This window comes from Triturus cristatus, chromosome 6, assembly GCF_964204655.1.
Source record: "Triturus cristatus chromosome 6, aTriCri1.1, whole genome shotgun sequence".
NCBI classification, from domain to species: domain Eukaryota; kingdom Metazoa; phylum Chordata; class Amphibia; order Caudata; family Salamandridae; genus Triturus; species Triturus cristatus.
Window position 1 is genome coordinate 501,086,757 of NC_140589.1, and position 27,212 is coordinate 501,113,968.

General features: G+C 44.8%; 1 protein-coding gene across 2 annotated transcripts in view; it reads left to right on the plus strand.

Moving 5' to 3' along the window:
- Window positions 1–27,212, plus strand: part of COL19A1 (collagen type XIX alpha 1 chain) — a 2,198,704-nt gene that overhangs the window by 1,227,914 nt on the left and 943,578 nt on the right. For both annotated transcript variants that reach the window (XM_085610910.1, XM_085610909.1), the window contains exons 15-17: window positions 856–891; window positions 21,001–21,030; window positions 24,195–24,248. In XM_085610910.1, the coding sequence (XP_085467036.1) occupies window positions 856–891; window positions 21,001–21,030; window positions 24,195–24,248 (120 nt within the window). The remainder of the gene's footprint in view (window positions 1–855; window positions 892–21,000; window positions 21,031–24,194; window positions 24,249–27,212) is intronic.

Consider the following 27,212-nt stretch of genomic DNA (forward strand, 5'->3'; position numbering starts at 1 on the left):
AGATACTCTTTGTTGTATTGTAGTTAATTCAGTAGTGAGTTTGGCCACTTTACCAGTTACAGCAGTCAGTGCTGCTTGAATATTAGCATTATCCGCCCTAAGCTGTGTATAATGCTCCTGCACTTCAGATCTTTGTGCTGCCAATGCCTGCATGATTAAGGCCAATGAAGATCCTGATATCACCGCTATACCTAATGTATCCATAGGAGCAGGAGTACTTGGTAGTGCAGACCCATCTCTTATCAGTTGTGTATGGTCAGATGGTTCGATGGCATTAAGATTTTCATTAGCACTAACATTTTTAGGCAAGTGACCCACTGTAGAATGGGAAGGAGGAGTGGTCTGCCGTTCACCGATAGCTACCTGATTTTGCCCAGGACCAGAGCCGGATAGCCTTGAAATAATTGCTTTAACTTCCCCCTTCGACGTCACCCACTTCCGTAAGGGGCTAGATAGATTTTTTGTTTTTGCTTTCAAGTTTGCTGCGTACATACCACCACCCTGATGTTAACATGTTGCCGTTACATTTAATTTCAGTTACTTTCCGACCAAGTTTTGGTTGTTTGGCACCTTTAAAATTACGTTTTTCTTTTTAGCAGAATGCGGGTTACAAGTCTCTTCCACAGAGTGATCGGATACATCATCAATTTCTACAGATAGCAGGGTGGAAGGTAGCCCATCCGCATTGATAGTTTGTAATTCAACATGGGCATGAGGACAGTGAATTCAAAGTCACATTTTGAATGTAGAAGATTCATGTTTTTGTTTTGTTCTGCTATCACAAACATACCCGTAATTAACTATTTTACTTAAGCGGACAGCTTTATCATTTTTGGTTTTCTCCATTTGTATTAGGGGGACATTGGACCTCCAGGACCTGCTTCTTTGCCTGTAAGTACCCATCAACCAACGTATGTGTTTAAGAGTAAAGCAGACACTACCAGCAAAGGAACAAAGTAAACATACATGCGTAAATATTTTAAAAACTTCTGTGGCAGTGTAAGTTTTGAAACTATTGGGTACACTACCACCACCCTCCAATATATTTATGATCAATTATGTACGAGACTCTCACAATATATGAAACAAGTTTGTATGTGTGTAAGAAACTGGAACATGTAAAGAAGTCTAGGAAAGCCACTTGATAGGTTTGAGAAATTGCATCCATGGTACATTGGATGTTGAGAGTCTAACCGTTCCTGTGATCTTGCCTGTGATATTCCACTTGCAGCTAATGGCTGGACACCCAGTGATGGTCACCCCTTGCACTGGGAACATTAAGGCCCTCATTTCGAGTGGCCTGCTAATTCCCGTGCTATGTATCGCTCCTGATGAAGTCTGACTTCGGAATTTATCAGGTGCAATAATTACACCAAATTATGAGATTTGGTGAATACAATAGACATTTTAGTGCTTACTGCATCAAAATCCACGTTTGAATAAATACCAGCCAATTTTCCCTCACGAAATATCGGCAGGTTTGACCTGCCCATATTTAATAACAAAGCTCACAATTCTGATATATGTGGCAACAGCAAGTACCACACATTTCGCAATTAACTGGGTCACTCGTAATGAGGGCTTGGCTGCTGATTTAGGAGTTGTTTCACAAAACCCCGGAGAAACAAGATAACAATTTGCTCCCTTAGAGGTACTCCTATGTTGAATGCAAATTTCTGCATGTTTTCAGATTCGTAAAGAATTACAGAGAACTCCTGCGACTTTACCGCTGACTCAGATTTAAAGATAAAAACGTGTCTATTCGTTTTAAAGGAACAGTTTTGGCACAGCGAAATTTATGAAGTACAATAACTTCGTGGCCCAAAGCCCTCAGTGGCTTCAACGGCATTTCTCTGAACATAAAAAAGAGCCTATGTCCCCTGGTAAACCGAGAAGCTTGCAGCTGTGCCTAAGAAGGATTTGTGCTAGGTTGCTGAATGAGTGTGCTGCTGCAAACTGTGAGGAATGAATATACTAGGTTATCTGAGTGTACCTCACATCGTAGATGGTATTTCACCAACACGGACTTGAGGCATCGTCGCTCTGCAAAGTTTTGGATTCGTTTTTTTTGAGGATTTCTAATATTCATGAAAAGTGCACACATGACATTCCATTAATAATATTGCACTTACAACATTGGCTAAGCGGTACTGGGACTGAATGAACATTTTGATCACACTGAATGACAACGAATGAGTGACAGGAAACCTCCTCTCCTTTCCTTCAACAGTATTTCACAGAATAATTGTGAGGATTGCGTGTACCATAATGCCAGTGGACGCTTGCAGTAGTTAATAAGAAAGAACTTCAACTGGATGACTCAAAAAGTATATCTCTGGAAACTCTAAATATTTTTAGAAAGGGTTTATGGAGTCCTGGTGATATTATTTTCCAGTGCCATAGTTTGTGTGTTTCTTTATTTTTACCCCAGTTATTGTGCATTTCCAGTGAAGGGTGCGGATGCACTGGGAGCATATTATGGATATGTGAAAGGACGTGGAAGACAGAATTCTTCTCACTTCACTTCAGAAGTTCCTTAAGAATAGAAGCTAGGAGTCAACACAGAAACAAAAAAGCGCATGCCCCTACCCCCCACAAGTTAGTTCCACTTAAGGCCTCTCTTCAGTTGCCAAGACTCTACAAGACCACTGGGCCTGTGTCCTGATTTGTAGGGCACCTGGAGAGATGAAAGCAGATCCTACCCTCAAATAAAGTTAGAGTTCTTGAAACTGTGGGGCACGCCCCTCTCTGGGGCCCTGGCTGTGTTCGGGGGGGGGGGGGGGCACAAATGCCTTTGGAAACACTTGTAAATGACGATGGCCTGTAAGTGCGACTTTCGTTCTTGATTTAGCGAGTTTGCAGTTTGTCTTCATTTACATCCAGCAGGTAAAGTGCACATAAAAGTATAGCAACTGTGATACTTGGTGACGTGATGGCGGGGTCAAAGATGTGGCTAAGTGGCTAAATAGAAAAGAATACATTTTACGGTATTTTGTTATTTTTTCCCATTTAGCCAACTGCATATAGAATAATGCACATAAATGAAAAATGTATGCACATTAAACTAATCCTTGGGAACACTTTCCTTTAAGTTATCATACCTCAATTCATTATTGCGTTCACTGCAGATATTTGTGAGACCAGACAGTCACACAATTGATTCCTGGTTGGCATAGTGCAGGATCGTGACTTGTGTATTTATTATGCTATGATGTGACGTCCTAGTCTGTAAAAATTGTATTATTCATTGTATAAGCAAGGCTGCTGGAATTATGCAGCGGGAAGGACAAAATTATGTGGCAGGGATGACTATATTACGCAGCGGAAAAAAGCCAAAATATGCAGCCTAGTGCAGCACTTTTTGTATCAGTGTTACTTTATTATTTTATCAGTTTTACACATGCTAATACTGTGTGGGCAAATGTTTCACATCATTAGTGCCAGTATAACACCCCAACTCAGCAATAAGCAACAGAAGCGTGACCATCAACCTTTACAATGTGCCTTCCACCACAGGACAACATGTGTTGTTGCCTTTTTAGTAACTTTTGATCTGTTTGAGCTAGAAACATCTTTTTCTTGTTAAAATTTGCAAAATATGCAGAAGATGGTGGATTATGTGGTAAATGCAGCATATCCACAATTATGTGGAAAATGCTGTAGCCACAAAAATGCGTAGTGCAAGTGCTCCTGAGTATAAGATTGGCTGCCACAAAATGGTTTAGCATTTACTATAAAACAAGTGCTTTCAAAGAATATCTTTTACAAATAGATAATTACACTGTACCTAGTGCAAATATTTTTAGAAGCTTTCCAAAACTTAACATACTTGGATCACCACTCAAAAAGAATAGTAACTTCATAAATTAAAGCCTGTACTGTGTTCCAAACAGCGTTTAAATTTGGTGATTAACCAATAGCAAGCATTTGCATTATTTTCAGATTGCAGGCACCCTGGTGAGAAGGCCATGTTTTTCTTTAATTCCCTGTCCATGGATAGCCTCAAATACATGGCCCAGAGGAAATGGTGCTATGTGTGGCCTATTTTTTCTTTTAGAAATAGACAAAGACAGTGCTCTAAGGGAGAATCCCTGAGGAAGGTGGAGATTTGGTGGGGACCCTTTTTTCCGTGTTAGCATTAGGGCGCAGGTTACCCTTACTGCACAGGGAACATGTCCAAAGCAACAGGTGGCAAAACATGGGAATGACTCCCCTTTTTTTTTTTACACGAAGGGGCAGACAATTAGTTTGGCCATCATATCTAGGAGTGATGGGCCAGTATAGGGAGTGGGTAGAGTAGTAGGTATCATTTGTGCCACAGATGCAGTGGCACGGGGGCCCAGGGGTGTGAGGCATCAACTAAACCTCAATTAGTATTGTTTTACTATCTTTTCTTGCTTACGTTAGGGCCCAGTGTGCCAGTGTTGAGCCAATGTTGCTTTGGGCCTTGGACCAATGGCTCAAGTGAAGGGACGATTGAAGCAGGGGAGACACATTAGCTTAGGCCTCAGAGAGATGACAGAGCAGGGAATGGGGCAAGATGGAGGTCCATTTTTTCAATAAGGGACAGAGAAGGTTGCCACTTTGCACGACAGTCGATCCTGTTAGTGAAGCAAGTGCAATGGCACTGGGGTCCAGGAGAGAGAGGCCCACTGCATAACAATTATGACTGCCTTCATTTATAAAAGATTGGAGGCTCACGTTTCTTCCTAGCATTAGAGGTGTGGGCCCCCTTGCTTCAAAGTGGTGGGTAACATGCCTGAGCTCCTTTTATTTTGAAAGGGACGGATAATCTGCTCCAAGACTAGAGTGGTGGCCCTGCATGGTGTGGAAGGAGTGAAAGAGGCAGAGGATACAAACTGCTACTCATGGTTGCAACTTTCTTTAGTGCATCAGGTGCAGTTGCATTGGGTCTTAGCAGTGTGAGGGGCTCACAACACCCAAATTATTAGGAGTCGTGTTTTTTGCTTGATATATTTGCTCTTTTATAAGTATCACATTTAGGGCATCATTATAATGCTGGACGGCTGACCCGACGCCTGACACCATGGCGGGCCGGAGACCATCCAACAGTCAGGCGGCAGTTTGACTGCCCAATTACTGGTTGTCCTACGGGCTGGTGAGTGGAAAAGTACTCTATAACACTGGGGCTTTTGCTGCGGCCCTGGAAAAATGTCTTGCTGCATAATTCAGACACCACCAATTAATATACAATGGATATAGTTTGCTTATTTATTCAGTAAAATTGAATTCCGCCATCCATTTTCCCCAATGCGGGTCATTACAAAGGCTCCAGTGCTCTTTAAATGAGAGTGAGTTAAGGGGTCTTGGAGCAACCGTAACTCATGTTATACAATCTGCAACAGAAGGTGAATGTCACATTAAGCTTCTTTCACTACATGGGTAGATGTGGGTGAGCAGTTCAAGGCTTGTCTCAAGACAGGAGCCGTGGGGTGAGTCTACATTCAGTTCAACACAATAATCCAAGCAACAACTGTAGGAAATTGAGTTATTTGTAGTGCAGGATGTGAAGCCTGCACAAGTAATAAGTCAACAATTTTCCCTTACTTGGTAACAAGCACCCAATTGGAGTGCTCGACTCTCCCAGGGTAGCTAAGAAGAGCAGTCCAAGGATTACTCAGGGCAGGTAGTGTGGGCTAGTAATTACCATTCACTGGCATGCAATAATGATACTCAATAAATGATTGTCAAGTCAGTGCTTTTTCTTTAGAAAAAGGAAAAGTACATCTATTACACACACTACTAAATACTACACATTAATTTACAAATATTTACATAAGGCAGATTAAAAATACCTTAGATCACATAATGAAATCATATCTAACCCCAAAAGGGCCACGACCCTCAAAATCACAGTGCCCTCCACCTACACCAGACAACACATCACAAAAGAGGGCGGGGTATTACTTTACACAGAACAGGCCTACTGGCATTATCAAAGGTTCACTGTATTACAGGAACAACAAACCACGTTAAAAACACCATAATTGTGTGTGTAAATACAATGATCAATAATAACCATGGGCTAATGCAATTATTAATGTTAATAAAGCATATCAGCTTTCATCAGTAATCACTGTTAGCATTATTATTTCAATAAAATATTTAAAATGCACATCACATGTGTTTGTGTGATTTTCATATACTTTCAGACCATATGAAATGCAATCATATAGACAGCCTCTCGAGGAAGCCACTTTCAGGCCACACAAAATACAACCATAGATCCAGAACCCAGAGTGAATTGCACTGCCAGCCATGGAGCTCTACCTCCCACCTGGCAAAGTACTTCAAACTCAGCAGATCAGCTAAAGCCTTAACATTTGACAGTGATGGTATGTGCCGCACAACACACTCCATAAATCACCCTGCCCTCCAAGTTTTGCATTTGGTAGACTGCTTACCGTCTGTTAGAAATGGGAGCCTCTAGTTGGTTGAGGTAGGTACCTTAGACCAAATAGGGACCCTTGCTTCTAGTCAGGGTAAGGGGGATACACGCTTGTAGATAACCCCTGCTCAACGCCTCGGTAGTTGGCACGAGCAGACAGGCTTACCCTCAAAGGCAATGTGTAAAGTATTTGTACCAACACTCATAGTAATACAGTGATAACACTACAAATGGACTCCACACCGGTTTATAAAAATAAAATATCTTTACTAAACGAAAAGAAGACCAAAACGACAAAAAAATCGCACATACAATATTACTAGATGAAAAGTGTCTTTAGAACGCTTGATGCAAAAATGAAAAATAAGTTGTAGAAATAAGATAGCACCCACGGGGCTACCTGGGTGTCAAGACAGAGAAAAGTCCAAAGTACAACACTGCACGTGAGGATCGCGGTGGCAGGCGCAGAGTCACTCAGACCCCCAAACAATAGTACCTCAGACACGGATATCGATGAAGGTGCACGGCGTCGGCGAAGAACGATGTTGTCTCCGGTGAAGCTGAGACGTCGGCGGTTCCTACGAGTCAGAGACAGATTTTTCTTCTTCTCTTTTGCGCTTGCACAGCTCCCGATAGTACAAAGGCCTCACACTCAGTTTCAGGCCCTGCTAGCGAACTGGAACTCCCAGCAAGGAAGTTCAGGGAGGCTGATGGTGAAGTCCTTTTGTGTCTGGGAATTCGGAAACAGGAGGCCAGCTCCACTCAAGTCCTTGGAGACTTTTTCCTTCAGTGGGACATAGCACTCAGCCAAGTGTGTCTTCAAGCGGGGGGACACAGCACACAGCAAGTCCCTTCTTCCTCTCCTCAGTGGAAACAGCAAACTGCAGGCCAACCCCAGACACACAGCAAGGGCAGTACTTCTCCTGAGTCTATTTAGCTGATCTTCATTGGCAGAGATTCCTTTTGATCACGAAGGTGTCTATTCTAGACGAGTCTAAAGTTCAGGGGTTTTGGCTGTAATATTTATACACCAAAAGTCTTTGTTCTTGATGTGTTAGGGGTCCTGGATGCAGTTCGAACCAGTTTTCAGTGCCTTCGGCCAGGGCACGTCTTCTTCCTTTGTGCATGTGGGCCAGGGTCTTCGGACGCACCGCAGGAGGTGAAGCCAGCTTTGTGGCAGGCAGGCACGGCCCTATTCAGGCCCAGGTGCTACTCCTCCCACCACTCCATGTGCAGATACGTCTATTCAGCCTAGCGCTGACTCATCCTGCACTCCCAGGGATCACGCACACCTCACCAGACCATGTCACTCACAACCCAGATGGCCAATTCACAACCAGGCAGAGGCACACAGAAAGGTTGAACACGAGAACAGCCACTTTCTAAAAGTGCCATTCTCAAACTCAGAATTTAAAAACCATCTGTCCTAAAAGATGCGTTATCAGATTGTGAGTTCAGGGGTACCAGACTCTGATTCTGTATCTTGCTCCTATGGGAAGATAGGCAGGTAACCATGATACGCAACCTTGCCCATTCTGTCCTGAATGTGAAAGACGAATTTGGCAGTATTTCATTACCAGGACATGTTACCCACACTAATACATATCCTGCCTCTCACGTACACTGCACCCTGCTCAGGGGGGTACCTCGGGCCTACCAAAGGGAAGGGTAAGACCTGGCAGGTGTGGACACCGACCAAGTCGACATTGCAGTTAACAAGCTGGGCGCAGGCACAGCAGTGGCCGGCCTAAGACATCGTTTCAGCGCTACTCGTGTGGGTGGCACAATCAGTGCTGCAAGCCCACTAGTAGCATTTGAGTTACTAGCCCCGGCACACGCAGTGCACTTTACTAGGGACTCACGGGTAACACAAATATACCAATCATGGATAACTAATTACAACCACAATTTCTCCAGAGAGCACTCGCACTTTGGCACTGATCAGCAGTAACAAAGTGCCCGAAGCATCTAAACCAGCAAAAACAAATTCCAGCACAGTGTCAAAAATACAGGAGGGAGAGGCAAAAAGTTAGGGGGAACCACGCCAAAGATGCCAAGTCTAACACCGTCCATGTGCCGTTGGCGAAGTGGTGTACTGAGCATTGATGGTGGCTTGTGGTATGGCATCGCTCTTGTCAATATAATTTGTTTTGTGTCACAAGACCAGAGCCACTGCTTACAAGTACTGCACAAGAAATGTCAGTGGGAAGAAAAGTGTGGCTGCAGTCCTCCTTCTAAAATATTACGACTATAGGTCTAATGCACTGATCCTTTTTCACAGTTTCATAGCTGGTAATTCACAAAATCACACCCTTGTGAGCATAAAAGGGCAAATTACTATTTACAAAAACCCATTACCATTCATTCCCGGCGAAGGTCATCGAGAAAACCGTCAACCAACAGCTGACCCGCTACCTCGAGGAGAACAATATCCTGGACCCATCCCAGTCCGGGTTCCGCAGCAATTACAGCACCGAAATGGCCCTCATCGCTGCCACTGATGACATCAGGGCCCTGCTGGATAACGGCGAGACCGCGGCCCTCATCCTCCTGGACCTGTCAGCCACCTTCGATACTGTCTGCCACTGCACACTACGCACCCGCCTCCACGACGCTGGAGTCCAAAGCAAAGCGCTGGACTGGACCACCGCCTTCTTCTCCGACAGAACCCAGAGCGTCCGCCTCCCCCCTTTCCGATCCGAAGCCTCCAAGATCATCTGCGGCGTACCCCAAGGATCTTCCCTCAGTCCAACCTTGTTCAACATCTATATGGCCCCGCTCGCCCACGTCGCTAGAATGCACAATCTCAACATCATCTCCTACGCCGATGATACACAACTGATCCTCTCCCTCACCAAGGACCCTCTCACTGCCAAAACCAGCCTCCACGAAGGAATGAAAGCCGTCGCTGAATGGATGAAGAACAGCCGTCTGAAGCTGAACTCGGACAAAACGGAGGTCCTCATCCTCGGCTCCACCCCCTCAGCCTGGGACGACTCCTGGTGGCCGACTGCTCTGGGAGCCGCACCGACACCCACCAACCATGCACGCAACCTGGGATTCATCCTTGACTCAACACTCTCCATGACCAAGTAAGTCAATGCCATCTCATCCTCCTGCATCAACACACTCCACATGCTCTGAAAGATCTACAGGTGGATCCCCACCGACACAAGAAGAACGGTCACCCAGGCCCTCGTCAGCAGCAGGCTGGACTACGGAAACGCCCTCTACGCGGGAGCACCGACCAAACTGCTGAATCGAATGCAACGCATGCAGAACGCCTCTCCACGCCTGATCCTCGACATCCCTCACCACAGCCACATCACACCCCACCTGAGAGACCTCCACCGGCTTCCCCTCAACAAGAGGAACTCCTTCAAGCTCCTCACCCATGCACACAAGGCACTCCACAACACCGGACCAGCATACCTCAACAGACGACTCTCCTTCTACACCCCGAACCGCCAGCTCCACTCCACCGACCTCGCCACCGTCCCCCTCATCCGAAGAGCGACCACCGGCGGCAGATCTTTCTCCTACCTCGCTGCCAAGTCCTGGAACACCCTCCCCATCCTACTTCGGCAGACCGAAGACCTACTGACCTTCAGGAGGTTACTCAAGACCTGGCTTTTCGAGAGTAGCAGCACCCCCTCCCTAGTGCCATGAGACCCTCACGGGTGAGTAGCGCGCTCTACAAATGTACTGATTGATTGATTGATTACAAGTCAGAAATGATGTTCTAATTCATAAAATGCCCTTTGTGATTGATTACAATTCAGAAAAATGCGTCTCCCTCCTACCAAACTAAAATGGAATCTTCCTATAGTTTGCGACCACAATTGCCTGCAGAAACCATTAATTTGATGTTGGGCCTCCAAAAGGGGATGGCGTAAGCTATTTTTAAAGCGCAAGTGTTACCTTTAGGACATCTTGCATCACATGAATGTGCTGCTGTTTGATACTGGGGAAGGGGGCAGGAACAAAGGCAACCATCGCCTGCTTGCCCTAGTCCCATTCACTGGATGTGAACTTTTACTTTAAAAAAGCCCCAGGGTCATAGTTTTGCTGTCTCTACCAAGCCTCCATCACTTCCATTGCAGCCATTCGAAGAGAGTTGCATAGCGTAAAGTAAAAGGGAGTCATAGGGGGTTTTGTGAATCTCTGTGAATAGGCAGGGAGTGATCACATTAGTCACAGCACAGACTAAAAGTGGGGTTACAAAGAAGTCGTTGTGCAAAAAACATACTGACTGCTTTATACCCCCACCTCTTTCTAAAAAGTGATCTGGGGTTTGGGTAGTGGATTTAACACATAGTGAAAATCAGTCAAGGTTTAAAATGGCAGAACAATTACCATTGTAAGAAAACTTATTTCTACATGTTACTTGCCCATATTTACTACCTAATCTTAAAAACACGACCCCCAAACTTTGGAGACAAATGAGCATTCATCTGGCTTTGTACCCAGTAGCATCCGTGAATATTGTGGCAGACGCCACAGTCAGCAGCCATTAGCCAATCACTAGCAGAGCACTAAAAAATGGCTTGCAGAAAAATGAAGTATTTCAGAGCCTTCTGAATCCGAGCTCCGTGGAAATTCCGGCAAAAGCACAAACCCCGGCAATCAGCACGATAACGAGGCGGCCTGCTGCGGGCTTGATAACCGCTGAGACTTGCTTCCAGCTGGCTACGTCTCAGCCTCAGACCCGGGAGCTCGCAAGCAGGCGGCTGCTGCAATTTTCAACACACAGATAACTCCGAAAATTGCTTTAGTGTTGCTTATATAGCATGCAGATCATTTCTGCGAGTCCCACGACAGCTTTTCTGCGCAACGGTTCCCCGGAGAGCGCCACTTTAGGACAGAAAATAACACTCGGAAATGTTCTATTCTTAATCTATTCTCACTTCAACTAACATTCCCTAGACTACGGAATCCAAAAAAGGGAAGGCGTGACGTGAGCGGCATGAATGCGCGTTTTTGGATTGCTGGGTTTTGTTTCTGAGTGGAAGGCTCCTGACACAACCCAGGAGACAAAATGGCACTTTATGAGAACAACATTTTTTTTTTTTAGACACTCCACTAAGAGCTTCTGTATCTCATAAAGTGTGTTTGTTGGGATGTGACTGGATGCTAACCACATTCATGAATGTCTTGTCATGCACAACATCGTGTTTCTTAAAACCACTGAGACATCCCCACTCCTCACTGTAATTCTACATTCCTGCCTGGCCCTGCTTAAGCAAAGGCAGATTGTAAATATTTTAAGAGTAAGTAAACTTCACATGAGGTGAAACTGAAAATAAGGAAGCAGAAGTTGTTCCCATACAGTCGAGCGCAGGGGAGCTCCATCATAGGCCAACTGGAACGAAAACGTTGAGGTTTCAGAAAAGATTAATTTGCAAAATTGCTGGACATCAACTCAATGTTTAACATGTTTAACATGTTTTTCTTTTATTCGGATGGCATTGCCATGAAATCACATTCTTTTTTTCCCACAGAACGTGGCGATCTTTTTTCCCCGTCGACCTGGACTTAAACGTGTTTTACCTTTTTTTTATTGCGAACAATAGCATAGTTTTCTTGAAAATCATGGGGCAGATCTACAAGAAAGTGCTGCAGGACAGCACCGCAAGCCCTTTGGCTACACCACACTGCAGCACTTTCAGAGCACAGGAATGTGATATATCTACAATGATATGTCCAGGGACGTAACACAGGCCCCCGCAGCCCCCACGATGCGGGGGGCCCGGAGCTGCAGGGACCCCCTCAGCACTGTACTCAGGCCTGAGAGCTCCATCTTAAATACTGAGTGGAGGCCCCTTCATTTACCTTGAAGGGGGGCCCCCTCAACTTTCGTTACGCCAGTGGATATGTCGCATTCGTATGCTCTCCCCTGTCCTGGCGCACAAACAGCTGCCATGCACAGGCACCCTTGCACAATGGTGCAAGGATGCCTGCGCCATGGGGAGATTGTTTTTGTGCACCTTCCTGCACAAAAACAGTCACGATCGGCATTTTCCTCTTTCAATGCGTGCTGTAGAATGCAGCACGCATTGAAAGAGGAAACAAGCATTGGCATAGCCAATAGGTCTCGCCTTTGGGACCTTATAAGTGTTTAGCCATGCAACAGTTGCATAACTAAATACTTATAAGGTCCCAAAAGCGAGACCTATTGGCTATGCAAAGCGGCCGCGAAAGTTAAAAAGTGAAAGTAATTGCGGTAAAGAGAGGCGCGCGCGCCTGTGCACATGCACTGTAGCTCTAGGCTGGCCTGGTAGCACTTTTTGGAGCCCTCTCAATAAGTCTCGCCAGACCAGCGCATGCGCTGGGTCAGGCGAGACCGCAAAAGTGAAAGTAATTGCGGTAAAGCGAGGTGCATACCTTCCCATTGATTCCTATGGGCCAGGAGGCCCATAGGAATCAATGGGAAGCCAGTTACCATTACCGAATCGGTAAATACCGAATCGGTAATGGGGGGAGCACAATCAAGGGTGGCAGGGTGTCACATTGACACCCTGTTGCACCCCTGATTCCTGCATGTGTGCACATGTGGCGCACATACATGCCCCAAGGGCATGTATGTCTGCCACATGGAACTCTTAGTCCAGCAAAATATTGCTTTTTGCAATGTATTCGGTATTTAGCACCAACCTATATTTGGTGCTAAATACCGAATTATTTTCCCTACACATCACTCATTTGAGTGTCACCTACATATCATTTCAGGATTCGGTATTTACCGAATCGGTAAAATTACCGAATCGGTAATTTTACCGATTCGGTAAATTACCGAATCCTGAAATGTGCCCCCTACATAGCAAAAGCCTAAATACCGGTCGGTAACGGGATATTTACCGAAAATCGTCCGTTACCGACCGGTATTAGGCTTCCTACATATGGCCCTAAATGTCTTCACTTAAAAGAATTCCAGCATAAAAATGTTACTAGCTTCTTCTTTCCTAGAGCTGAGACTTCCTTCCAACAAGAGTGTCTTTAATCCAAGGTTGTTCCATTTAAAATGTGTTTACATGGTGACATGAGAGATTAGATTGAGCAGGATCTGTCATAGTGCATTGTGAACATATTTTTTAAAATAATCTCATTCCTGAATGGGTTATATCTTTTTTACAAGTGGACAGTAATATTTTCTCATAGCTTGGAAAATGTGAAACCATGGTTTAAGGCCTGTAACCAGACAATCACCTATGATTTGTATAAGTTTGCGTTTTAGGGAGAGCTCTTACTGGACATAGTTTGCTCCCCCATATTTAGGGAGGGCGCTAAAAGTGCTCTGCAATCAGCCTGAAGCAGACCTGAGCTTCAAAATCGTATTTAGAATTATTGAGACCTAACTGTTGAGTCAGCTAGTGGGATTAAGACGAACAAGATATTACAGACTCACTCCAGACCATTAACTTTGTTTACATTGATTGGTGTGTCTCATTATATTGTGATAAAAAAGCCAAACTTGTTGATGTGTACTCTAAAAGATGCTGACTTAAAACATAACTTCCCTCCATATATTGTACTGTTTTAACTAATTAGATTGCATCTGTGCATCAGACTTGTCTGGACAGTTTACGCCTATAGTGAAATCATTTGTGTTAGAAGTTGGGTCTTTAGTTGGCAGAGGTATGCACCCTGTCCAAGTAGGGATCACAAGCCTAGTCAGGGTAAGATAGATACACACAAAAGTATAACATGTGCTCACCATCTGATAGCCTGGCACAGAGCATTCAGGCTTATCTAAAGAGGCAATGTGTAAAGTATTTGTGCAACATTCACACAGTAACACAATGGAAACACCACACAGGTTTAGGAATATAGAGAATAATTGTAAGAATAAAGCAAAACCAAAACGACAAAAATCCAATAAGTAGAACAGGAATTATGAATTTTAAAGATTAATTTAAAAAGTAGAGCTTAGAAGTCTTTATTTGAGGTCACACTGGACCGAGGCCAATCCAAAGTTCAGGCCGACCGCTATGGAGGGCAGGCCTGCTACAGGACCCACACAAGTCCCGCTGAGAAACTACCTTGCATGGAGCAAAATGTCGAAGTTTTGATGCATCGGTTCCAATCCATGCAGTCGGGTGGATGCGTCGATATCGAGCCTCACAGTCAGGTCCCGCATCAGTGTTGAACCCTTTATGATACAGGCATTGCATCGTGATCGAACCTTGCAGTATGGTCCTTCGTCATCTTCAAGCCATGCAGCGATGTCTTTGGATTGGCACTGCGCTGATTACAATCAGCGAAAAGTCGTCACTGCATCAATTTTGAAGCAAAACAGCTTTAGAACCCACTTCCAGGGCCCAGGACTGGATTGGCACCTCAGGCAGGGTAGGGCTCACAGATTGCAGATTGCAGCAGCAGCAGGGTTGTACGAAATCTCAGATGGCCCTGAGACTTCAGAAATGGGGGCAAGTCAGCAAGCTCTTGGTGTCACTCTGGTTTCAAGTGAGATAGGTCCATTCCTTGTCCTCAGCAGGGCAGAGATCAGCAGGCTGCAGGGCAGCTCAACAAAGCAGAAAGCAGTTCCTTCAGAGCAGCAGTCAGGCAAAGCGGCAATCTTTGTAGGACAGCAGTCTTTATTCCAGGCAGAGTTCTTCGCAGGTCCAGTAATTTACCGTCTTGGTAGGGTCTGAGCCCCAGTACTTATACCCAGTTGTGTCTTTGAAGTGGGGGTGACTGAAAAAAGCAAGCCCTTGGGGTACAGAGGCCCCCATTTCCTCCCGGCCCTGTCTGTCAGGCTATATGTGTGGGGTTACTCAGCCTTTTCAGTGGGACACAGGACGCTGCCAATTCAGGTATAAGTGTCATCTCCCTCTACCTCTTTCTACCTAGGAAGAGCTATCAGGATGTAGATGAATGCAAATGAGTTCTCTGTCACACCGACCCTTTGCGTGTATGTGGCTGTCTAGAGGGAATGCACAAAGGTTAGCTGTCACCCGCCCCAGACATGTATTGGAGACAAGCTGCAAGGCACACATAGTAGTAAGAGCAAAGAAATGTCCACTTTCTAAAAGTGGTATTTCTAACACAGTAATGTTAAATCCTATTTCACCAGTAAAGAGGATTTATCATTACCATTCCAAAGATATGAAACATGATGCAGATACTCCTTTCCAATCAGGAATTACAGCTTAAAAGGGTTTTAAGGAATTCCCAACCGTAGCCTATGAGAAGAGTAGGGCTGACAGTATTGAAAAACAAATTTTGCTCTTTCACTACTAGGACATGTGCAACTTAAAAGTACATGCCCTACTTTTTAGTTACACAGCACCCTGTCCTTAGGGCTACCCGGACCTACCATAGGGGCAACCTATGTGTAATAAAAAGAGAGTTCGAGGCTTGGCAAGTAGTTTTAAATGCCAAGTTGAAGTGGCAGTAAACTACACTCACAGACACTGCAATAGCAGACCTGAGACAGGTTTTAAAGGCTACTTGTATTTAATGTAATGAGATACTTGTAAAGCGCTGACTGCCACTCCAAAAGGAGCATCCTGGCGTCATCCTATGGGTGGCACAACCAGTGCTGCAGGCCCACTAGTAGTATTTAGGTTACAGGCCCTGGTGATCTGGTATACCACTTTACAAGGGACTTATAAGTAAACTAAACATGACAGATGGGTATACATCAATGTCACATGTTTAGGAGATAATGGCATGCTCTTTAGCACTAATTAGCAGTATTAAAATGCTCAGAGTCCTAAAGATAACAAAAAGATAAAGCAAAAGGTGGAGTTAAACAGGCACAAAGTGTGGGAGAAGACCACCCTTAGGATGACAGGTCTAACAGTTTGCTTTTACATCTACTTATCGTATTTATGGTTTATGTAGTAAGAACCCTGCATAAAAGGAACCTCTGTCCCAATCTATAGTCCCACCTTTACCAAATAGAGCTTCCTATCCCATTTCTCACAGAAACACAACTTCACTAATATTCTGTTCTAGCATCAGATTGCATCGAACTATTATGCAGATTGGAATTTCTTTAATACTTAATGATCCTCTTCCACCCATCTCATCACTTTAATTATCAGGCATGCATTATCATAGCATCTTCATTAAAAGTCCAATCACTTTGTAAAGTAGCATATCCATGAAAATGCCAAAGCCCTCATTATCACCCCAGCCACACCTTTACCAAAATATTATTCTATACCTTGAGGGAAATTTCTCTATTCTCTTTCCCAAGTTTCAACTATTGAAACTCTAACCATCTCTCATTCCCACCTGCTAAATAGCTTGCATGCCATTTATACCTTATTACTCACTGTTTGGCAGCAGTTAACACCCTCTGCAGATTGCTAACTGCTGGTAATTGTCTGCCTGCGTATCAATTAATTATGGATGTGTGCCAGAAACAAGGGGAAATACCATATTTTAATTCCAAACTACATGTGTACAATATGGCTAGTAGTACTGTTGGAAAACAAGGCAGTATCTGTGAGGCCTGCACAAATAACATGACTACATTTGTCCTTCACTGGGAAGCAAACACCCAATTGTAGCGCCTGACTCTCAGAGGGTAGTGTTGCAGAGCAGTCTGAGGCTTACTCAAGGGAGGGGGTGTGGGCTAGTAATCGCCATTTGCAGGTGCTAAGAAATAACTCTCAATAATTGATTGTCCAGTCTGTACTTTGCTTTATAAAAGTAAGAGTACATTCACTAAACACACACACTACTCAATACTATGCACCACTTTACAAATCTACAGCAGCTGTTGGAATTACTTTGTGACATTTTATAACATCTCCATCCCTCCCGCAGAGGGGGTGGGGTCCTGTACCACCACTCCCATGTATGCACATCATCTTGCCCCCAAAAGCAGTTAGTTGAACATAACCTGGAGTGAGGGCCCTGCGCACTGACATCATACCAGAGGCGACCCACCCCATTACCTCAACAAGCATTTAAAATAGGCACACCTGCCCTGGTGACACACAACCCTGACTGAGCATTTCCTACTGACCATGAAGTAAACACCTCATCATCTTAAGGGCTAGCAGTCTGGGGTCTTCACATAAGTGCAGCAGTAAGAATACATGTTTAGCATCACTTTAGAATGACATTCCTCATCACATTTGTTGGTTATTAGAATGCGTTGCAATCACAGCCCCTAAAGGCATCACAGATGAACTCACAGGATTAAGCATATGCAGCCCTGACACCCTAACAGGAATGTCGGGCAACATAACCCCATTTGGTTTAGGACATCACCTTACACAGGTACACCACATTACACATGACTTCACATTACACATGTGACTTTCAGTCCCTCTGAAAAAAATAACATTAGTAAATGCACTACACGGGTGCACTTACACCTCTTCACCTCCCGGGGATGCCCTTCTCCAGACTTCCCCAACTTTGCATTTCACTCCTTGAGCCAATCCCTAAAGCACCCCCAGCTGAAGAACAAATGTTCCAGCCATGGGGATGTAGATGACTCCTTGCCGAGCCCTTGAGGAAGGACTTCTCTTCGTGCTGGGGGGAGACTGCGCTTCTCCAGCAGCTCCTCCTGCACCTTTGCACAAATGTGGTGGTGACCCCGTCCTCCTGGGGCCACCTTAAGCAGAGAGAACACGGTTTTTCCATGCAGGCCGGTCCAGGCCTGCAAGGCATTACGGGCGATTCTCCTCGATTCCCTGCATATTAAAACAGTGGCTCTTCCGCTGTGCCGGGGAGAGCTGCGCAACTTGCATTTCTTCGTGGGGGCCCGGTCCCACCCGGGTCCTTACGCATCACTATGCTTGTTGGGGGGCCCGGTCCCACCCGGACCCCCAGGGGATACATCGCAGCTTGGGGAGCCCACCCCTGGCCACTCTTCTTCTCGCTGGGGCGTGGTCCCACTCGGACACCCATCATTGCTGCATGGTTGGAGGGCAGCCCGGGAAGCCCACCCCCAGCTGCCCCTGCCGGCTCCCCGCCCGGCCAGCACTCTTGTGTGCTGCAGCGGGAGCCGGCACATCTCTGCTGGTCTGCCCACTCCTGCGGGCTGACACAGAGGTACCCGCCGGTCTAGGTGGACCTCGGGGGAGTGTGATAGAACTATCCCCACCTCCTTCCAGCTTTGGGGGAGTGCAGCGGCACTACCCCTTCCTCCTCCTTGTCTCTTCAGGGCCCGGGGATGGGGTCCTGGGCCCCTGAGCCATTATTCACAGGGAGCGTGATGGCGCTCCCCGACTCAGCGACTTGAGTTCTTCTGCGAGGGCCAGGGTGGGCTCCTGGCACCCCGCCACCACCTCTTCATGCACGGGGCCAGGAGTTGGGATCCCCGGCCCCGCCCCCTTCTTCATGGGGAGCGCGGCGGCGATCCCCCTCCTTCCGTGGCTTCCCGGGGCCAGGGTGGGCTCCTGGCACCCCCCTTTGGCATAACTTCACGGGGAGTGCGACGGAGCCCGGAGTTGGGATCCCGGCCCCCAAAAGGCCATTTTCACGGAGGGCGCGATGGCACTCCCCATCTTTACTTCGTGTGGGAGCAGCCCCCGGGAACGGACCCACCCAGGGACATTTTCTGGACCGGCAGCGGAGCCCCACACGCTTCGTCGTCGGTCATGGCAGAGGTCAAAGGTCGCCTACCTTCTGGGGGCATATCTCAGCCCCCAGGGGTCCAATCTTGGTGATCTTGGCCTCTTTCTGCTCCTGGTGGTGCACCCCAGCCACTGGGAGCACTTTCCTTCACCCTCCTGGTCACAAGGAGGGGGGATTCAGCAGGGAGCTGTCTTCACTGCCTCCCTGCGCCAGCCTTTCGCCTGGCTCTCCTCCTGGGCTCTCTTCTCCCTGCGCAGAGCCCCCTGCTTCTGTGCACTGGTCCTGGTCTCTTCTCCTGGCACTGTTCAGGATCCTGGGACAGTCAGGGGGTTCCTCCTTCCAACTGCCCATTGTGCCAGGCTCCAGTACCCTCTGCCTCAGCAGACCACACCCCAGAGAGAGCTCCTCTTCCTGTGCAAGTTCTTTTTAAGAAGTTGGGGAGGGGGCTGGCAGGAAGTCTCTGATTGCCCTATCACACAGCGGCACATCCCTTCGCTGCCCTTGCTCCCTCTTTCCGGCCCAGGCCTCTCAGTTTGTTCAAAATGGCATCGTCCAGGGGTCTCCTGCCACATGGTCTCTGAAAAAGCCCCTTCCCCAAGTGCTGCCTTCTCCCTTGTGCAGCCTTGTGCCTGGCACCAGCTGTCAGCTACTGATGGATGAACCTGTTGCTCCACCCATCTTCTCTTCTTGGATGGGAGACCCTCGCCCTTGGAATGCTTGTTGTGCTGGGCTGGGCCTCTGAGGCCCCGGCTTGGAGAGGAAGGTCATTAATTCAGCCTGGCAGGGTTAGCCCCCAGCCAGGCCCTGGTTATGAGCTGACTCAGAGAAATATAACATTTCTGGATGATCCAAAAGCATTACAAATATGACTTTGGACTCTGCAGAATACTACTTCTCACATAAGTTACAGTGGACTTTAGTGCGTGTCTGGAATTTGTAGGCCTTAGGGAAGTGTCACTAGCCCATGGGCCCCACATCCCCCATAGGAGAATAGTGAAGTGAAAACAGTAAAACAAACTGACTTTTCCTGGCATGTTTCTTCCCAGTGTATAAAGCCTATTCCATGTCACCACCCAATTCTGCATAAGACCTGCCACACCAGTCTATCTGCACCTGCTCCTTGGCTGCGCACGCCAGGAATCTCCCCTGCGCAGCCCCTACGCATGTGCACACGCGTGTACACATATGTCTGCATGTAACCAGCCCATTGCCCCTTACTCCAGCTGCTGCACAGCGGCCTAACCAAGCTAGGAGGACACCCGTAAAATCCACATGTAGTCTCTTTCATCATGAGTTCACGGTGGGTGAGTCCCAACTTATGAGGCTCTCCCCCAGTAAAAGCTCAACAAATAGGTGCTCAAAAAGCGAAAAATCTGGGCTGCCCAGAGTGTCAGAGCCACCTTCTAACAAGCACCCATCCCCTTTATCACACCCAATAGAAACAGATGGACAGGCCAATTTCCCTTCTCTACGCTATGCCTCTGCTTCAAACTAGTATGTATGTATTTACATTTATTTAACAAAAAACTGGCTGAACAGAACCTGAATAATGTGTATGAACTGGGAATGTACACATTAACGTTGTAGAATGGCATTACTTTTCAGGTCTTTACAATTGCTTTGCGTTAATTTGATACATATTTTCAATTTTAAGCACTGAGTGATTGCAATTTGCCCTGATTCACACAATTTGCAGTCAAGCTACCAGAGCCAGGATTAGAGCCCATTTCCTCAGGTTACAAAGTTAGCACCTTAGCCACTAGACCACAACTCCTCCCATCTATTTAACAAACTGCAATCAAACAACTGTAGTTTGTGTCAGCACTCAAACATTCTTATTGACTAGGAATCCAATCTCAGCGTTTCAGGCACAGTTCTCAGCGTTCCTGGCACGATTTAAGCATGACATGGTTCACTGTTGCTAAGAAGTGACTTCAGTGCCTTGAACAATGACCCTCTTCACAATTTACTACTTACTGGGCAGCTCTAACTCCATTTGTTTCTTGCTTGTTTATTGCTGGTTACTAATTTTATGTTTTTTGTTTTAGGTTGAAGTGGCGGGGGCAAAGGGAGAAATGGTAAGGGAATGCAAATAGAGTAAAATTGTTGTGAGGCATTGTAAAAGGCCGACATTATTTCTATCATTTTCACTAAAGTCAAAGCTCAACTTTATTTAATCCTGGGCTTGGAGTTCAAACATATCTCTCAAAATCTCTCTTCGTTAATGCATGAACTCTGGACAGAACAAAAAGGAACCAGAGCGAGACAATCTCTGCTCACTGTTTCAGACTTGTTCGGTTTAAAGTTCAAGCATTATCTCAGATAAATCCCGAAGGATATGTTTGAAGTTTAGGCCCCTCACATGCAAAAAATGGGCTCTCGGCTCTGTCCTGAGTCAGAGCAGGCCATCATGATATGGCCATGGTTTAATCTGAAGTCATGTAGAATGGTTGTGAACTTTTGTATTATTGCACATGTTCGCAAACATATATGGTTTATGCAGATTATACTCAACTGGTCTTATGTTTTGAGTATCCAATGGAATGATGAAAGATCATTTGAAAAAATGTATGAAAACTATGAGTTTGTGCAATTTTCGTAATTTGCTTTAGTTTTGCACGACATTTCGGCAAAAATATGGATAAGTATGTGAATACATCATTTAGCACTACATTTTACAGCCATATATGTTCCCCGTTTAGATTTTTGATGTGAGGACTCCTTTCAGGCAAAAGAAAAAGCGCCAACAGGCAATTGCTGCAAACAGCTGCTCATGTTTTGGTTCTTTGCGGTCTTCCTGTAGCCCATACTTTATTATTCCTGCAAACTACGACATAATTGCATGATTATGTTATTTTCTGACTAATAATAAATACATAAATTTCCCAAAGTTACGCAAATTGTGCCAGCGTAAATAAAATGTTGTCCAGGGCTAATGACAATAGTGACATCCTGGATGAGAGAGAAAGCTTAAAAATTAAATATGGAGAAATTAAAGGTTATTATTTTGACTAACCAACATAGCGTTGTGTGCAACATGTATAATGCAGTTTTACTATGCAGGACGTTACAACACAGGTGAGTACAAAGCAGTAGCGGTCCGTGGAGGGAGTTCCGTGGGGCAATGAGGCGGGGCGGGGGAAATATAAACACCGGAATATGGATGAACAGAGGTAAGTACACATTTAAATAAATAAAACGAATTTCGTTGCGCGCGCTGCATCGCATTTTGCGAATTTCGTGAATTCCAATAGAAGCCCATGTTCTGGTTTGAACATGGGCTTCTATGCGAATTCTCAAGGGCATATTATCAAGCCCATTATTGCCGCTTTTGCTGCAGTTTCCTGCCGTTAAAGCGGCAATAATTTTAGCGCCACTCTTGATAATATGCCCCCAAATTCTGTATTGTTGAAAACTTAATACAAGCTTGATTAGGGCCCCCCCAAAAAGGTCTGTACAATAGCCCAGAATACCTAAAATATTTGTTTGTGTTGTGAAATCAAAGAACATATGTTCCGCAACTTAAGGGAAAAAGCAGGAAAATATACACTTTACGTCTGGCGGTAGTCAAGACCTTTTGCTTTTACTGGAATGATATGTATAGTATGTATTCTTATAGGGACTTTCAATCGGCTACCTTCCTATATTGGTATGTTATTGTGTCAATCACATTTTGTTCCACCCGCTACAGCATAGGCAATGGGCAAATCCACATCAGTCACAGGCTAACATTATTTCACAAGAAGCATATTCACACATAAAACACTTCCCTTCAGTGCCAGGGACTATGGAAACGTGTTACTTTTTAGATCAATAAACTATATTTGCTTTTAGACAAAACAAAACATACATTGGCCAAGACAAAAAGGCTGACAGCCAATACCCAACCTATTGGCTTAGCAATGTTTTTTACCAACATGAGTTTTAAAGCCCAAATTCTTTTTGACTACAACACCAAGATTCAATGCAGATTTCAATGGGACTGATGCTTATCCGAAACTTAAGCTACAAATGATGGTATGTGGGTGTTGGAGTACACTGTGTGTTTTTTTGGGTCTGTGAGTGGGTGTGTGAGTGGTGGTTAGGGTGAGTGAGTGGTTGTTTGGGTGTGTAAGTGGTTGTATGAGTGTGTGAGTGGATGTGTGAGTGACTATGTGAGTGGCTGTGTTTCCTGTGAATGGTTTGGTGGGTCTCTAAGGGGGGTGTGAGTGGCTGTGTGGGTCTGTGAGTGGGTGTGTGAGTGGTTTTGTGGGTCTGTGAGTAGGTGTGTGAGTGGGTGTGTGAGTGGCTGTATGAGTGGGTGTGTGAGTGGTTGTGTGGGTGTGTAAGTGGGTGTATGTGTTTTATTTCTATTAGGAGCTGGATCTTCGGATAGACCCAAATCTGTCTAAATCCATGAGGATTTGGGCAATTTCTTGCCCATGAGGAGTCCCTCACAGATTGAGGTATGAAAATAGTATCTTTATTACTTGTGGAAAACTTAATTATGTTCAAAAGTGAATGCCTAGCGCATCATGCAGTATATCTAGACAGACTGCCTTGTCTTCATCCAGGCTGACACTGAAATTAGGTGCCAATCAAAACCTGTTTGGAAAGACCACTTGGCTTATTGAAGGCCATATCACCTGTGGGACCTGACAGGGTGGGGCAGAAGTGCCAGGGATCAAGAATAGAACATTGCTCAGGAGTATGGTAAAATGCCACCATTTTATTTTCTTTGAATGGTTTTTGCTATACACTGTAATGCCCACAGTCACTGACAGTTGTAATTTGTAATTATGTCTGTGTACACATGACTCTCCAAAGAGGCAGATGTTTTTCGGTGTATGAATGAACATTAGATGCCGGATCACATGAGTTGCACCGGTGGCGAGCGATTTCTCACCCATACTCTCTAATTCTCTGATGCTGGGCAGTTTTGCACCATTCTTGAGCTGACCAGTCTTAAGCTGAATTTTGCACTGATTATTCTGTATGTAATATTGATGTAGCACTGGTCATTTGGTGAAAATGTTTTCCTGTAATGGTCAATCATACAAGTACCAAAGCATAATTTACTGAACTGTGCAAAGATACATAGAACGAGTTCCAAATGACCTGTCATTATTGCAGTTTACTTCTTGTGACCCATCTTTAAATCCAATCCCAACAATTCAGCACATGCCTCCTTGTAATGATATGTAAGTACAAGGCAAGCATATATATGATTCGAAGTTATTTATCATAATATCTTTATTTGCAGGGCCCCCGTGGGCCAGAGGGTTCTCCTGGTGCCCCTGGAAAAGAAGGTCAGAGGGTAAGTACACTTTATCAACAACAGTTATTTGTAGTCCAAGAGGCCCCACCGTGTGCTAATGGAGAAGAAAACAGAAATGAAAATTGCCGATATATAAATAATGAGAAATGTGTTTTTAAGGCAGCAGTAGCATTACTGTCTGAACCTCTAAGATGCATTTACTGTCCATGGGCTGTGGTTAGGAGATGTGTACCTTTTGTTCACACCCTACAATGCAGCATCGGAGTCATGCGATTTTACTGTATATTGCACACTTTGAAAGGGTTGGATTGAAAAATTAACTGAAGAAAGATGCTAAAAAATGGGAAAACGTTGGGTCAAGTGACCTTGCATAACCATCATTTCTTACCAACTTGTTATATTTATAGATTTTTTGTCAAATTTCAGGTGATATTATGTTTAAAACTCCATTGTTTTGCCATGACTTATGCGAAATTGTCTTGGGGAAGGTGAATCCCATTACACCCTAGGATGATACAGTTTGCCTAGTGCACCACAAACGTATTCAAATATCTCCAACTACAAACGTTTTGACCACATCTTCTCTGCCCTTAAAACCCTCAAATGGCTACCCGTCGAAGGCAGATCCACCTACAAGATTGCATGCATCACGCACAAAGCCCTTCACCAAAACACTCCGCGGTACCTCTCAGATAAACTCCACAAAGCGGGCAGCATCCGACCGATGAGGAGCACCAACGCCCTCGTTCTAGTCCCCCCTCTGTTAAATAAGAAATGCGGGCAAGCACGCTCCTTCTCCGGAAACGCTCCAACCATCTGGAACAGCCTGCCTGAAGACCTGCGCTGTAGCCCCTCCTACTTCAGCTTCAAAAAAGGTCTAAAACTGCACCTCCTCAACAAATATTGGGGTCCATAATACTTGCCTCTGACACTGACTTCCACTCTGCTCCCCCGTCAGGTTCCCCTCTACTGCCCTCCAGTCACTCTCCTCCCCATTCCCCCTCTTTAATCAGCCCCCTCACGCTACTCTCTCCCCTCCCCTCTAACTCCCCTCCCTGCCTCTATCTATTCATCCTATATCTATCCTTACACACCCCCTCCCACTGTTTCCCACCTCCTATACTTCCTCCCCTTCCCTTATATTTTCTTTAGCCACCTGCCCTAGCCTAAATACTCACTGCCCTCTTTAGCTTAATATAATCTTTATGTAAATAGCACTCGTATTTATCTGTTCTCTTTGGTCTAATGGTTCTTATTGCTATTTCATTGAACAAATGTTTTTATTTGCGTTCCTCCTCATACTCCTGTAAAGCGCTCTGATACCCCTGGGTCTAGCCAGCTCTACATAAAACCTTTAAATAAATAAATGGTGTTAGTTCTCCCACAAAGCCTCTGGATTTTTAACCAATTTATGTGAAATGTGTGCAGTGGAATGCATCACTTAAATCAACTTTTTCAAACTCTTTTCAGGAGCAAAATCGAACTCTTTTAAAAAGGGTATAGCTTGGTCGCCTTGGACGCTCACCTGGTCAAATTTGTGGAGGGTGTTATTGCCCTACGTCTTTCAATGTTCTCTACCCACCACTATTCACAGCTCAAATAATGCAAGATGTGCTATCCATAAACAGTAAAGAATTTTAAGTACCAACCTTTGTACTGATAGGTTCATTCTTAAATTTCTGAATCATAGTGTGTCAGATCCAACCAATCTCATGAATATTAATGAGGGAGGTTGCAAGTTGTGACTCGATACGATTGGCGGCGATCACAGGGGTGGAGGGCTGCTGGGGTCCGCAAATCAGCATGTCATTGCTTGCTTTTATAGTAAAGCAAACTTCTTCCTATTGCGCCCTATTTTTTTAAGGAAATATTAATTGATAAAATGCTTAGTACTTCTAGCCCATAGTTGCAACCTGCCTTCCTTCCCATTATTTTCCCCATGCTCCAAAATGTAGATGAAAAGAAAAAGAAATTAGCTGCCTTGGGAAAAATAAGAGCATAACACAGCATAAGAAAGGATGGATTCGTGTTTTTTTCAGGTATGAGAACTTTCGATTCACCTCTTGCCAACATGAGACAAAAGGTGAAGTGGAAACAGTTCCTTCTTCAGTCTTACTTGTTCTTTTAAACTGGAGTTAAAACTGTAAAACATTTCTGAGAAGTATACTTGATAATCAATGTGTTGTTACTTGGTTGACTCTAGGCAGACTTCTTCTTAATGGAAATAAATTGAGAAACTCGCTGTTTAGTATATCTTTCACTTCACTTAACTGTATGATTGTTCTCAATAAATATATTATTATATAACCCAAAATCCCCAATTTTTCAGATTACATGTTTGGTGGATGAACTTCTCAACTTTTTTATGGTAAAAACGTTCCAAAGATTTTCAGAAAGTGTTGCTTGAGAACCATTTCACAACCTTGCACACTTCTTCTATTAACCAATTCTGTTCAACAGTACTTTTTAAGATCAAGGTGGAAGCCAAACATCGTTTGCCATTGAGATGCAAAATCGAAATCGCTCCCAGATTTGGTTTTTAGAAAACAAGAGTATAAATTATTTGGCAAAGCACAAACCCAGTTCTTACAGTAAGCAATCTTCTCCCCCATGCGTTGTTGCTATGATCTGCATAGTGGACAGCTACACGTTTCTATTCCATTATTTGCTCTGCAGATCAAAATCAGCATGAAATCATTTTAACTCTTTGACAGTCAGAGACCCCCAGAGAGCCCCACATTCAACTTTTAGTGCTGAAGCAAACCCAATCTAAACTGCATATTCACTTATGCCTGACCTCCACGTGGATTGGCACCAAAAATCAAAATCGAAAAATTGAATCTACGTCAATCAATATTTCTCTGGATCTAAAATGTATTTAAAGACTCTTGAGATCAACAATGTTCTTTTAGTTCAAGTGTGCATGATTAGTGTAGGAAATTGAGTTAATAGATGAGTTGGGTGAAATCCTACTCAAGAAGCAGCCACAATTTATGTCAGGGT